A 16,105-nucleotide genomic window follows, 5' to 3' on the forward strand; every position below is an offset into this window, starting at 1 on the left:
TCACAAAAGTCCCATCATTGAGAATTTCTCAGTTCTACAGAAAGTCTGTGTTTCTTCAGGGACCATTTACTGGTAATACATTTTTGAGGCAGAGCTTTGTGAATACTGTGAGCTTACTGAATATTAGCAGCCTTACCCTTCCCATCAGTGGAGACTGATTCAGTTCCAAAACAATAGTATAAAAACGGTGGTTATTTCTTACTTGGAGTAAGATAGATTTTTAAACTGATTCTTTAATTTATGTAGATCATAATACTTGAAAAATTCTAAAATATTTGTTTGATTATATAGGCTGAGAAATTATACTAGTTAATCTTTCAATCAATATGAATAAAACTATTGGTACTGGAGTTATACATTTTTATTTATTATAACATTTATATGATTATAAAGTATGTTCAACATTGACTTCTCATAAATAGGCTATGTTTTTCTTTTCTTTTTTTTTTGCTTCATTCTTTGTGGCACGTGAATAATCGGATTTATCCAGATGGTTTGAAATCTACTCATATAAAAAATTTTAGTAGACATACAATGTTTCTTAAGGACACAGGGTCAGTTATGTAAAACAGACCTAAAATTTACTTAACTACAAAATAGATATAGTTCAAACATGAACATAAGTTCAAGAAACAAATGATCATTTGAGAATTCTTTTCTAGTCAGCAGCTTAACCTGGTGGAGAACAAACCAGAATACAGCCTGGCTAGGTTTGTAATGAAAACTGAGTTTGTGGTTTTATGTATGTATGTATGTTTTTATTTTATCTACACGTGTGTGGTGTTTATAAGAATGTGTGCACACATGTAGTGTAAATGTGCATGTGGATGCCTGAGTCTTCCTTCATCACTATCCACTGATTCATTGAGCTATGATACTTCAGTTGATTGCAAAGCTTATCAATATAACTAGTCTAGATAGCCAGCTTGCTCCCAGGATTCTTTGTCTCTATATTCTGAGTGCTGCAATTACAGGCAGAACAAGGTACCCACCTATGGATATTGTTATAAAGATACTCAAGTTGATCTCCTGTCTTCAATCTTAGATAGTATGTGCTTTACTAATTGAGTTATCACCTCAGAATAGTAGGCTTACTTTAGAAACTTATTGCTTTCATTGATGTAGAAAATTAAATAATTTAGCATTTAAATTAAAATCATATTTAATAATGTTTATTACTAAAATTGATACATACTACAAATTATTTTTAATTGTTTTATTAACTATATATTTTTTCTCTACTCCCCTTCCATCTCCTCTACTCCCCTCCTACCCTCTCCTATCTCTCCATGTTCCAAATTTACTCAAGAGATTTTGTTTTATCCTATATCCCAACGACATATTATTTTTTAAAAATTAACATAGTAAGTCAATTATTGATAAAATAATGAAAAGCTTATTTGGCAATTGCTGACTGCTTGTGGTGTAAAAGGGTTACAAATTTGTATAAAGTCTACACATATTTCTTATCCATTCTTGCATTACTGTTTCTTCACACATATATCTGTAATTTCTACATATATACTTTGGAAAACTATTTTTAAAACCTGACATTAATTTATTAAAATTATATTAAATCATTTTGGGACAAAAGCTTAATTATTTTGTAGAGCAAAAAATAGGTACTGTCAACATACACAGCAATATGTCTGGATTAAACTGTCAAAGAAAACATGAAGTTAGAAATTCCAGAAGTTTAACGTATTGGTGCTCATGAAATCGTGTCCGTTTAACCACCTAATTCGGTGTATCACTCAAATGAATTTAAATGTTTATTGATTCTTCACTGGATGTGCTCGCAGCTTTGATTCATCTGTAAAACATTTGGGGAACAGTGGTCAAATTCTTTTTTTTTTTTTTTTCATGAATAGACATCAGCAGAGAATTTCAAAACTCTCACATATATCTTAGTTGATCCCAGGCCAGATGGATATGATGGTTTAGTTGGAATTTCAAGCTAATTATCCTGGCTGATGGCAGCCTTGAAAGGGATCTGAGGGGGTCAAAACTAAGTGAGTCTGACTTATAAAAAAAGCATAACTCTGTTGGGAAGAAGAATGAAATAACGTGGCACTCCTTGCTTCAGTATAAAAGTTTAGGCAGAGTCCTTCCACAGCTTGACAGATATCTCTGTCTCTCTCTGTCTACACACACACACACACACACACACACAGACACACAGACACACACAGACACACACACACACACACACAAAATGTGTGCATGTACATGTAGGTATTTATCCTGCTTCTCTGTTTATTGTTACTTTTAAATATATTCAGGATAAACAACCTGCTATTTAATAACAAGTTAGGTACTTTAACTCTGGTGAAGTCTAATTCTTTCACTGTCAAGATTTGTCTAGGTGTGGGGCATTGTGAGATATCTCCCTTCCACATTAGCATGTCTATTTATGTGGTGTTTGTTCAGTTCTTGTTTAGGCATACATGTTGTTGGACTGTATAGGTGTCTTATTTCTAGAAGACATAATCTTCCAACAGATTTCCTGGTTTTCTTACTGCCTGTTCTTTCCTGATGTTCCCTGAGCCTTAGGTGCAGGAGTTGTTTTGTAGATTTATGAATTGTTTTCTGTTATCAATGGTTGTCTGCTTTTTGATCACTTTCAGTTTTTTGTAATGGTCTTAATTTGTTGCAAAGAAAACCATCCTTGATGAGTTATAAAAGCTATTACTATTTATGGGTACAAGGATAAGTGTACTATTGTTTGCTTCACTTCCTTGGCATGGCAATTCAAATGGAACTTTGTGTCACTCTGAAAGCTAATCCTTAGAGGTAAATTTTTATATCAAATCCTGATCTATCATTCCATGAATTGTGTCTGTAGTGTATGGGGTCTTCAGCAATATTCACTTAATCTCAACTTCTGGTTAGAAACAAAGGGCTACAGGAATATCCTATGTAGATTTTGGAGTCTATTGGATACACTTGACCAACAATTCAAAATGGGTTTTCGCATGCCTTATACTGGCATTTTTGTTAGATAGTCTCTGGCTCTTAAGGGGAGCATTGTCAGCACAAATGGAATACCATATATGTATGTGCATACATACACTTAGACTTAAATGTATTATGTGTGAGATATTTTTAATTGGAGGTTCCCTATGCCTAAAAAGACATATATTCCAATTTTTCAAAATTATTTTTATATCAATTCCCTGTTTATATATAATTTGAATATAACTAATAATTTTTAACAAATGATGAATATGAGACATTTTGAGCTTTCTTGTGTTTAATAGATTAAAAGGCTAGAAAATCAGTATATTTCATTTTCCATAATTTCCCCCGATTATTTTATTAGCTATAAAGCAAAGGATAACAAGCCTATAGTCCAAAACCCCAGGGAAGCTAAGTAACAGGGAGAACCCTAAGAGAAACATATATAGATCCCCCTGGAAAGGGGAAATAGACAAGATCTCCTGAGAAAATTGAGAGCATGGGGGAAGAGGGCAGAAGGGGAGGGGATGCAGAGAAGGGGAGCAGGGAGGAGAACTTGAGGAAATAGGATGGGCAAGATGAGGGAAGGACAGAGCCAGAGAGCAAGGAAAGTGATATCTTCATGGAGGGAGCCATTATGGTGATATTAAGAAACCTGGCACTAGAGAAATTTCCAAAATAAATAAGGATGACTTCACCTAAGATCCTATGCAATAGTGAAGAGGGTTCCTGAACTGACCTTGGCCTGTAGTCAGATTGTTGATCCTAAATGTCATCATAGAACCTTCATTGAGCAACTGATGGAAGCAGGTGTAGAGGTCCTTAGTGGAGCATGAGGTTGAGCTTCTAAAGGCCAGTCAAAGAGTGGGAGGAGTGAGAATACGAGCAAAGAGGTCAAGACTGTATTGGGGATACTCACTGAAACAACTTAAGTGAGCTAATAGGAGCTTACATTGGCTTTACCCCACTCCAGCCTTACAGGAAGGGAACCAGCATAGGACCAAACTAGGTCCTCTGAATGTGGATGACAGTTGTATTGTTGGGGAAGATTGTGGGACCACTGGCAGTGAGACCAGGGTTTATCTGCACTGCTTGTACTAGATATTTAGATTCTATTCTCTTTGGAGGAATACCTTGATCAGCCTAGGTATAGTGGGGAGGGTCTTGGTCCTGCCCGAAAGCAATGTGGTAGACTTTGTAGACTCCCCATGAGTTACCCTCTCTAAGAATTGAATGGGAGGTGGGATGGGGGAAAATAGAGGCAGTGGGAAGAGGGAAGGGAGTGGGAACTGGGATTGGTATGTATAATTAAAAAGATAGTTTTACAAAAAATAAAAAAAGAAGAAAATGTTTTGAATTTCAGCACAGCCTCACTAGGGCAAGCATCCTACAAGTGTCTGTCCACTTGAGGCTGATTTGTAGAATGCAGGGCTATAGAATTTGTTCCAAAGAAAAATCACATACAGATATCTTGCTGCCCTAAAGAACTTACAGAAGAACCTTTAGTTGGAGATGGAAAAATGATTTCTTTGTTTGCTGATAAGTATTGATGGCAAAGAATAAAATTACACAATTTTTCATCAATGTCACAAAAATACAAACTAAAAAAATCTTCTTAAAATATTTTCTCAAACAATATAAATTTGTTACAGTACCTCTACCTCTACTCCTCCAAGTTTCTTTCCACCTACCCTTCTGTCTGGATCCACTCCCTTTCTGTCTCCCATTAGAGAAGAACAGTTTTCTAAACAATAACAACAAAACATAAAAAATAAAATATAATTAAAAAAAAACAAAAACCATCACATCAAATTTGGATACAGCTAACAAATAGAAGGAAAAAAAAACCCAAGAGAAGACACAAGACTCAGAAGCCTCCCTCTTTCACACACTCAGGTTTCCTATAAAAATGCTAAGCTTGAAGTCACATAACATTGTGCAGAATAGCTGGTGCAGTCCTGTGAAGGTCATATGCTAGTTGCTTCATTCTCTTCAGATTTTCTTGGCTTATTGAGAGGGCCTTGTTCTCTGGGTATACTCCATCCTCTCTGTAATTTATACCCTTCTCTGCTTCCTCTTCCATTAGATTCCCTACACTCTGAAAAGAGGCATTTGATGATGATATCCCATTTAGAACTGAGCGTTCCAATGTTTCTTACTTTTTTTGTTTAATGACTGACTGTGGGCATATTTGTTCCCGTATGCTGAAGGAAAAAGTCTCTCTGACAATGAACATGTTTTCTCTGGTTTCTTCATGCCGTCTTTCTTCTATCTTTACATGCATCTCAGCACAAGATGGGTAGTGAAGAAAGTTTACATAAGTAACCCTCAAACATATTCTCCTAATGATGGCCCTTAAGTATTTATATTATTTTTCTGTATTTTTATTTGATCTTTACAATGTCACTGAGGTCTGAGAAATGGCTTATTAGGTAATATCATTTGCCATAAAAGTTAACAATCTGAGTTTGATCCCTGTGACCTGACCTACTTGGTAGAAGAAGACATCTCACTTTTTTTTGTTTATTTAGAGAATACTTTATTAGTTTTTGTAATCAAACCACATAAATATGATCTTACATATGGAAAAAACGTTCCAAATTTTTAGAACAATATGGCTGTTAATTCCTGTACAATACCAACTCAACATGGTAAATTTGAATACTTTTTTCCAAAGTTAACAGCACAGCTGAAGTTTCCAAAAATAATAGCAATATGCCAATAATAGTAGTATTTTATGCATTAATAGCAGCAATAGCTTTTTCAGGCTCTGAAGTCATTTGAACAAAATTGTAGAGACATCCAGCACACTCCATTAAAAAATAGCAGAAAACAAAATTCCAGGAAACAACACAGTTCTGTTACTCTTGTGGTACCTGGGACCATTTTTCTTTTAAATTATCTTCTCAATCATCATCTGGAAAGTAAACATTCTAGACGACATCATTAAGAACAGCCCTGACAAAGCACAGTCTCTACTATGTATCATAAAGTGGGTACAAGCTATTTTACTTTCACAGAGGTGTGATACAGTACTGTCCTACATCTACAATAATAGAAGATATGATTTAAAAGGTGCTATTTGAGACTTGATTCTACTTTTCCATCAGAGGGCCTAAATGATGGTATGACATAGATCTGTAAAGAAACACACTCTTAGATAGGATTTTCTTTCTTTAGTGGCACAGTTCTAAGGATTCATTCCTTCATGAATGTCATCTAAAAGCCATTATTTAAAAAAAAATGAATACCTCTAAAACAAAACCCTATAACCACTGGGTTCATATGACCTACTGGAGACAAGCCAGACCTCACCTTACCAACACTTTATCAAATCTGTTATGTATGAATGGTGAGCCCTCCAAAGAAAGAGTTGCCAAGTAGTACTTCAGAACTTCAGACCACAATTAAAACACAGCATCATCTTAAAGAGAAGCAGCAGCCAAAGGTTTCTCATTTGAATATACTCAAAGATGATAACATCAACATTTGATCATCTGTTCTGTCATCCAGGGGGAAAAGGAGATCAGTTACTACTGTACTTTATTGCATTCAACCAAATCACCATGTTACAAAACTAACATCTTCCATAATAAAAAGTAAGGCTCCTCTATCCAGTACCAGTTAGCATAATTTTACTTTCAAACCTAGAAATGCCACAGATACATCCAAAGAACAGAAGGGAGCAATAGAATCATGACTGATATATCAATGAGACCACCAAGTGCCCAACTGAGCCACTCTGTGGTATCATTTTCCTCCTATTTGTAGTGTTTCATTTAATCATAGAGCTGCCTAAGTCTAAACTGTGTGCAAATACTTGTATATAAACTGACTGAAGATGCATATCAATCAAGCAAATGTTACGTAGTATTGTGCAAGCCTGTAAGCCTCACCTTAACTGGTGTAGCAGCACTATCAGGGTAATATGCTCTGTGCCCCTTGTGCATCTTCACGCTCTATACAGGCTAATGTCACAGACCATTTTATTCTGCTGGCATTGTTTGACTATATTTTCCCTGCCCACCCATGCCCCAATGCTCTGCAATAATCCAATGTTTTAAACAGGCTTGGCGGTTATGGTGGGTACAAGGAATAACTTTTCTTCTGCTTTTTCCTGACAGGCATCAGGAGGGTCAGTTAGTGTTTTAGGATATTTACTTGTATTATTGCCTATCTTCTGGGTTTTGCCTCCTGTTTACTCCGTTGCTGTTCAGAGAAGAACCATTGTATGGACTGAGGAACCTCTGCTTTGTACTTTGCCAACACAAATATCTTGTGGCTCAGTCTTCTTCCTGCAGCTCTCTTCTGGGCTGCAAATTGTGCAGGAAATGGTTGTGCCCTTCTCACTGTGGCAGTGGCTGACTGGAACTGCTTCTGATCTGTGTCACTATGGGACTGACTCCCTGCATTTTCCTCTCCTTGTATCGCTTCCCAATCTTTCTTTCCAGAGTTCTCCTCCTATTTATCCTCTCTGCCTCCCATCCCTGCCTATCCTTTCTCCTGTCTAGCTATTGACTGTTAAGATCTTTATTAGACCAATCATGTGTTTACATAGGCAGAGTAACACAGCTTCACGGAGTTAAACAGATTCAACATAAAAGAATGCAACCCATCTTTGCATCACTAAATAATTGCAAAATAATTGTAACACAGCAGAAACAAATGTATCACATATTTGACTAATACTCCACAACAGGAAAGTTTTAAAAATATACAACAGTGTGAATGTTAAAATAGAAATACATATATACGATTCTTATTTTTTTGGGGGATTCAATTATAGTGTTTTTATTTGTTTTCTTTTAAAACTAGAAAAAATAGATCTCTGTTTTCTCTAGATTGCTTGAAGCCTTTATTTTAAAAGTTATTCATATGTTTTGGGTCTTTTATTTTATTTAAAGAAAAAAAAAAAGAAATTCCCGCCTCCTCCCAGCCTCCCATTTCTCTCCCCCTCCCTCTCCAGTCCGAAGAGCAGTCAGGGTTCCCTGCCCTGTGGAAAGTCCAAGGACCTCCCACCTCCATCCAGGTCTAGGAAGGTGAACATCCATACTGGCTAGGCTCCCACCAAGCCAGAACATGAAGTAGGATCAAAACCCAGTGCCATTGTCTTTGGCTTCTCATCAGCCCTCATTGTTCGCCATGTTCAAAGAGTCCGGCTTTATCCCATGCTTTTTCAGTCACAGTCCAGCTGGCCTGGAAGTCAGGACCACGAGGGGTGCACCCACCCACTGAGACAGTGGGGCTGATCTATACAATTCTTAAAATGATAAAATACAGCAAACTATTGAATTTTAAAATAGAAATACATATACAATTTTAAAATTGTATAATACAGGGGCTGGAGAGATGGCTCAGTGGTTAAGAGCACTGCCTGCTCTTCCAAAGGTCCTGAGTTCAATTCCAGGCAACCACATGGTGGCTCACAACCATCTGTAATGATGTCTAGCCCCTCTTCTGGCCTGCAGACATACACACAGACAAAATATTGTATACATACTAAATAAATAAACATTTAAAAAATTGTATAATACAGCAACTATAGAATTTTAAAATAGAAATACATATACAATTTTAAAAATTATATAATACAGAAAACTATTGAATTTTATGCTTTAAAATAGTTACTCTTATATGTATTATACCTTAATAAATATGTTTATTATAAAGATAAATTTCTTAACTATTTAGATATTAGGCAATACCCCCTAAAACGAGGAGTCTGAAACAGTTGCTCGCTAGAATCCCAACAAAGTCTGATGGGTCTCAGGGTCTGGGACCAATTTTCATCTGCCAAGTGTCCTCTCTGTGCTGTGCAGTGCAGGCTTTACAGCAATATTTTAAATGCACCTTTTGAGATTAAAGGGATTTCAGCATTTATCTCATTTTAAGAGAGAAAAAAATTCCCTTAATAGAGCTGGCCAAGCTCACACTAGTTTTCTTCCTTTAATCTCTTTTCAGTCACCTGAGTTTGTATATCCTAATAACTACTTTTTTTCAACCTGGTGCTGTATCACATTACCTGGGAGACATCCAGACATAGTTCAGATTCCTGGAAGCTCTGTGAGTCAAATGGTACAGATACATATATGTGTGTGTACATATATATATATTTATATATTTGCTTTTTAATTTTTTATTTTATTGCTTAATATTAAAATATTAATTTTGAATCTGACAGAATCATACATCTCATTTAGTTGAGGTTTTGAAATATGTGTAAACTATGGAATTGATAAATGTAACTAATTATAAGATGTTTTACCTACTTTACATTTTGGAACAACTTTAGATATACATGAAATAGTTGGAGAGAGTACAAAGAATTTCCGCATGCTCTTTCTAGGTCTATAATGGACTAGAGTTCCCAAATGCTTACGTTGAGTCATATTTGCTTTTCCATTCTCTGCCTTTGTTTTTTTCCTGAGCACTGTCCTAACTGGATTCAGGGTTATTAATGACAATAAAGAAGAGGATGCAAAGATGAAAGGAAGATGAGTTAGAAATTTAAGTGGTTTGGAGGGAAGTAGTAGTGGTTTGGCCTTAGCAATACTTTTATAAAAATTAACAGAACTTATCAAGTTTAAAATATTATTTGACAAAGAATTTTGATATAAAAAAAGACAAAGGAAATAAAGGAAATAATTTCATATAAAATTTGGGTTTTGGATCTACCTTTCATGCTACTTATAAATTGCTATTAAATATTCAAAGAATGTTTTTATGTAACCCAACAGACTTTCATAAGGAAGAACACTACCTTTGTCCATAACTCAAGCCCTGTTGAACTGAGTCTATTTTATAGGATTACATATGCAGATATAATTATTATAGAAGCAAGTCTCAGAGAAGCCTAGAACTTCATAGTGAGGGAGTAGAGATGAGTGAGTATAAACTCAGCCTGATTTGGAAGACTGTTCTTCTCCTTTCAAAGAATTTGTAGTACTTTTTTGCACACTGTTAAACCATAGATCTAATGTACATTATTGCAAAAAGAGATGACCAGAGGAAAGCTACAAATGGCAGTCAGACCATTCCTGGACACTCTTCTTGTAGAGCTGTACAAAGCACATGTACTGGCTTTGTGGGAGCCTAGTCTGTTTGGATGCTCACCTTCCTATACCTGGATGGAGGGGGGAGGACCTTGGACTTCACACAGGGCAGGGAACCCTGACAGCTCTTTGGACTGGAAAGGGAGGAGGAGGAGGGGAAGTAGGGAGGATAGAGGAGGGAAATGGGAGGAGGGGAGGAGGTGGAAATTTTTAATAATAATAATAAGAAGAAAAGAAAACAAAACAAAAAAGAAAGAAGAAAGACAAAGAGGAATGCTCACAACACTGTCAAAGCAATTAGGGGCCTCTGGTGGAAGATCATAAACTCAGGTGAACTTTGAATCTCAAAAGGTCTAATGTTAGTTCTCTGGCACAGAACACAAGAACAAATTCACTAATTAACACTCTCAAGGCACAAATCCAGCAGGGAGGAAATCATAAAGATGAGAATAACAACTCGTGATTTTAATGTATTTTCTCATTTGTGTGAGGTAATGCTTTGGAGACATACATAAGATTGCATTTTATTTTGTGTGTGTGAAAACAAATTTGTGAAGAAGTTCTCAAGCAAAAATTTTCTGGGTTACTGCTCTAGGAATTTGTCTACACATTTTTGCTAATGTCTATAACTTTATTTATTATTGGGTACCTGGAACTCTCAGTAAAGAAAGAAAAAAGGAAGGCTTTAAGAGCTCCAAAAGGAAAGAGGGCTCCAGGTGAATGAAGGTAAACACAAAATCATATTTGTATTGATTATATATCTTGAATTGCAAAAGTATATAAGCTTGGAATACTGCATGAAAGTTTCCCTCAATCCAAGTTTATAAACCAATAATTTCAGTTTATCCCTCTGGAGTCAAATACTAAATACTTGCTTGTATCACATTCTATTCTTAAAGATGCCACCCATGAAGCAAATGGCTACAGAAAATGACTCCTCAGTGTATGAGTTTATTCTTATGGGACTAACAGATCAACCCGAGCTCCAGTTGCCCCTGTTTTTCCTGTTCTTGGTGAATTATACAGCCATAGTGGTGGGTAATTTGAGCTTGATGAGTCTTATCTTCCTGAATTCACATCTTCACACCCCCATGTACTTTTTCCTTTTCAATCTGTCCTTTATTGATTTTTGTTATTCATTTGTTTTTACCCCAAAAATGCTAGTGAGTTTTGTTTCAGAGAAGAATATCATTCCTTTTACAGGATGCATGACTCAGCTGTTTTTCTTCTGCTTTTTTGTCAACTCTGAGAGCTACGTGCTGACAGTTATGGCCTATGATCGTTATGTGGCCATCTGTAAGCCTTTACTGTACCAGGCTATCATGTTGCCTAGGATCTGTTGTCTGCTAATTTTTGGTTCATATTTGATAGGATTTTCTACTGCCATGGTACTCACAGGCTTAATGATTAGGCTTAACTTTTGTGATAACAACATCATTAATCATTACATGTGTGACATCTTCCCTGTTCTTCGGATCTCCTGCAGTAATACTTATGTCAATGAACTTGTGAGTACAGCTGTGGTAGGCACAGCTATCATTTTATGTTGCCTTATTATCTTTATGTCATATGCTTTGATCCTTTTCAATATCATTCACATGTCATCAGGTAAGGGTTGGTCCAAAGCCTTAGGCACTTGTGGGTCTCACATCATAACTGTCAGTCTCTTCTATGGATCTGGGCTGCTTGCTTATGTCAAGCCATCATCTGCTGAGACTGTGGGCCAGGAAAAATTTTTCTCAGTGTTCTATACATTTTTGGTGCCCATGCTGAATCCTCTCATTTACAGTCTCCGGAACAAAGATGTCAAAGATGCTGTGAACAAAACCTTGAAGAGAATCACAAGTTAATTAAGCCAGTGGCAATTATTATAGCTCTGTCCCCACTGGTTTTCTATATGGTTTCCATTATGTGTCTTCCATTCTTTTTCCTTGCATTCCTATGTCTACGACATCAATATAATTTATTCTATCCATCTTTTTTTTCTTGACAACATGAATTGTAAATCTTTGTGTGTCTGTTTTGGGTCTTAATACATTTAGATTCAAGCTGCTGTTTATTATCTATGGAAGACTAATACCCTGTTTGGCTATACAATCCCACCTTTGCATTATTTGTAATAATTTTTTTCTCACTTTGGAAACTATTTTTAGAAGTATTTTTGATTTGATAGTATATCACCTATATATAAAAGTAAATGTACTTTTAAAAATGTAAAGATGGCAAAAAATGTGATTGTGGCAGAACTGCCAAAGTATCAACAATTTTTCAGTGTCTTTTTGAGCATGTTTCTTATTTTGGCTTTAGGCTTTAAACCTGTGATGGAAGTGCATAATTTAATGGAGTAATGTTTTATTTTTATAGCTATTTAAGTATTATTAGGCCTACATCTCTGCATGCTATGTCAAATCCATCAATTCTTATATTAAAACATATATATATGTTATGAATTTCACTAAAATTGTTGCTTTCTTTTCCCTGAATCTGGAACCATGTCTAGGACACCATTCTTAAGAACCTTTTGTTCTCTTGACTACAGAAGAAAGAACAAATGGTCATGGTAATTTTTAATCATTTTCCCCATTGCCTAAACTGGATGCTATGATTTAAAAATAAAAATAAAAATGAGGAGACAACTTACTCATTAAAAACAAAACCTGCCTGGCTTAAGGCTTTGGAATAGAGTCGATGCAAGCTGTTCTTTCGGATTTCAACTCCAAAGAGCAAAGGAAACCTTTACTTCTCATTTCTGGGGGCTGGAGAGATGGCTCAGAGGTTAAGAGCATTGCCTGCTCTTCCAAAGGTCCTGAGTTCAATTCCCAGCAACCACATGGTGGCTCATAACCATCTGTAATGGAGTCTGGTGCCCTCTTCTGGCCTGCAGGCATACTTCTCATTTCTGTCTCTCTGCATCTCTCCGTACATCTTTTATGTAAATGAATAAATGACTGTATGACTTTGGTAAGGCCATACAATGAATGAAGTAGAGCATAACTTGGTAACAGTTATGCATCTTATAAAGAGATTTATGGGTGTGGGGATAGAGGGGATGTTTAAGCAAATAAAGGCACGAGCAGTTCTTACAGAAGACAGATTTGGTTTTCAGCTCCTACAAGATAGCTCACAACTGTTTGTAACAACAGTTTGAGCTGGCCCAATGCCCTCTTTGGTCATTTGCAAGTTCACAATTGAGCCTGCCACTATTCATCGCTGTTCACAGAATTCACAAAACACATGGATTCAGCTCAAACAACTTAATCATTCACAATAGAGAGCATGAACTTTTCTTTTCTTCTCTAAAACCTCAGAGAGTCAGTGTGAAGGAAACTGAAGGACGTTGCACAGTGCTGTATGTGTCATAGATGTTACCTAGGCACCCTCAGTGTATGGGATTATTTTAAATGCACCTCAAATTTTCAACCATCAGAAATTTCCTCATTTTCCCCTTAATTAATCAAACAAATCCATTCTTTGTCTGGGAGGGCACTATCTCCATTTTATCAAGATTATCACATTCTTGGAAAGTTATCTCAGAACAAAGTTGTTAATGCTTCATCATGAGATATATAGAATTGAACAATTACTTTCCAATGATAACCAGACCACAAAAAATAGTGTAGGCTTCTGATTCAGAATTCTTTTCTGTTCAATACTCATCATTGATACTTCATTTTGTTTTTTTCTAAAGTTACCTAAAATGTGGGCTAGGGTGGTAAACAAGCTTCATAATGCAATAAAAACTAATGCATTAAAGATTACCATTTTCATTTTTAAAATGTCTCTGCCTCGACTGATGTGTTTGTATTCTACCTTATATAAATATAATATTTTGTTGCTAAAAAACTTTTATTTAGCTTTAGCACTTTCCAATAGAGAATAATTTTTATACTTTTTATTCATTCATCTATGCAATAATAAACATAACAATTCATAAACACACACATTCATGCACAAACACATTGGAACACAGTCTGAGAAGAGAGTAGTGCAATGGGAATTCTGAGTGCTTGTGAGAAAACTCAAAAAAAAAAAAGAGTCTTGTGACCACAATTTCTTCAGTAACACAGAATTTTCTTGGAATGTGCTTTTGTGCTTGTTCCAGGTGTAGTGGATAGGAGTGAGTTTATTTCAGCTGCTGTAATTCATATGCCTCTATTGAAAAAAACATGGTTTTGTCATGTGTAGTTTTTCCTTGTTTTTGAACACCCTATTAACATGATTCTTTTTAACCTTCAATATAAACTGCCTGATGCTCTGTAAAAATAGTTGGCTATTACATGTGAGTTTTGTTTGTCTAATTTTTAGGCTCCACTCTCTCAGGTTTGCATTGCCAGCTAGAACAGTAAACAAACACACGCGCGCTCGTGCACACACACACACACACACACACAGGTAACTATGGTGTCACACGCACATCATTTAAGAATTATGTAAAGCAGGCAGAAGGATCACAATTTTAAGGTAAGCATGGCAAACATAGTGAATTCCAGGCCTGGCTGGATGATACAGATATATCTTATTTCAGAAGCAAAGCAATGTGAACAGCAACAAACAAACAAAAATCAAAGATAAAACAACAGAAAGAAAATGTGGGCAAGAACACAGCTAATAAAGCCGAAATGTAGAGTATGTCTGTAATCCCAGTACTACAAAGGGAGAGGTACAAGAATCTTGAATTTTCAGACTACCTGAGCTACAAGGTAAAATCATGTTTGAAACAGTAAATAAATAAATAAGTAAATAAATAAATAAATAAAAAGCTACAATCTATTGCCTAAACACAACCATGATGCAGAGCTTAAGTACAGAAATAGGTACATATTTTGATTAGAAGTTAAGAATCTAGTTTAGTAGAGTATATTATGTAACCCAAGGAAACATCAGTCAAATAGTTGTGGAATTATTGTATCACTGGTTGTCTTTTTTATGGAAGCTCAGTATAACAGCACACATAATCTATAGCTAAGATAAACTTAATAAATTTTCTTTTGCAAATGATTATTCTGCATTTTCTGGTAGTATGAATAATAGCCAACAAGGAGGAACCTCCAGCTCAGTCAACTTGATTTCTTTATGATGTGTCCATGTTTGTTATGTAGTTAGTAGAGGGATTCTACTACCTAGATCTCCTGGGCAACCAAGAACAATGGTAATATCTATATCATCTATATCTATATCTATATCTATATCTATATCTATATCTATATCTATATCTATATCTATATCTATATCTATCTATATCTATATCTATATCTATATCTATATCTATATCTATATCTATTTCTATATCTATATGTCATATAGAGGTATTTCACTCTGGGAACATGGATTCTTATTTAAATGCTATCACTTCTCTATACAGCATCATTACTCTTTTTGTTATGTTCTGTTCATTTAAAATATGGATATTTTAATTTTTTGTTATGAATTAAATTTTCTTACTCCCTTGCATAATGTCTTAAGTAAATTCAGAATTACATTTTATGTAATTTGAGATAAAATTAGCCATGTGTATAAATTGAAATTGCTCATTAAAACATTGAGCTATAAAGAACACAAATGAAGTTTCAGGTTTGGTCATACTGACTGGTAATGAAAATGGTAAATACCAATTTCTTGCAATATCTGACATGGCTCAAGGGTCAAACGTTTCTATAGGAGGAGATAACATGTTAATTTTTACCTGATTTTATCTCTCTGTCTTCTTTTTCTGTGTCAATAAACAAATATAAAACAGTGGGACATGTGGTACATGCCTTCCATCCCAGTACCCTGGAGGCAGAGGCATGAGGATCTCTATGAGCTTAATGCCAGCCTTGTCTACAAAACAAGTTCCAGGGCGAGTGGAGCTGTTACATAGAGGAATCTTATCTCAGGAAAAAATAAAAACAAAACAACAAACAAAACCCTTCCCCCTGGAGAGGGTGTGGAGAAAGGGGTACACTCATCCATTGCTGGTGGGAATGCAAACTTGTGCAACCACTCTGGAAAGCAGTGTGGAGGTTTCTCAGGAAATTCGGGATCAACCTACCCATGGACCCAGCAATACCACTCTTGGGAATATACCCAAGAGAGGCCTTATCACACAACAAAAG

General features: G+C 35.7%; 1 protein-coding gene across 1 annotated transcript; it reads left to right on the plus strand.

The window, feature by feature from the left end:
* The first annotated feature begins 10,903 nt into the window (after positions 1-10,903).
* LOC126490600 (olfactory receptor 143-like) lies at positions 10,904-11,860 on the plus strand. The gene has a single exon (XM_050125652.1). The coding sequence runs from the start codon at positions 10,910-10,912 to the stop codon at positions 11,858-11,860; it is 951 nt and encodes a 316-aa protein (XP_049981609.1). The 5' UTR covers positions 10,904-10,909.
* Positions 11,861-16,105: the final 4,245 nt, after the last annotated feature.

Source organism: Alexandromys fortis, unplaced genomic scaffold (assembly GCF_014885135.2).
Source record: "Alexandromys fortis isolate MF-2015 unplaced genomic scaffold, M_Fortis_MF-2015_v1.1 scaffold_253, whole genome shotgun sequence".
Taxonomy (NCBI): domain Eukaryota; kingdom Metazoa; phylum Chordata; class Mammalia; order Rodentia; family Cricetidae; genus Alexandromys; species Alexandromys fortis.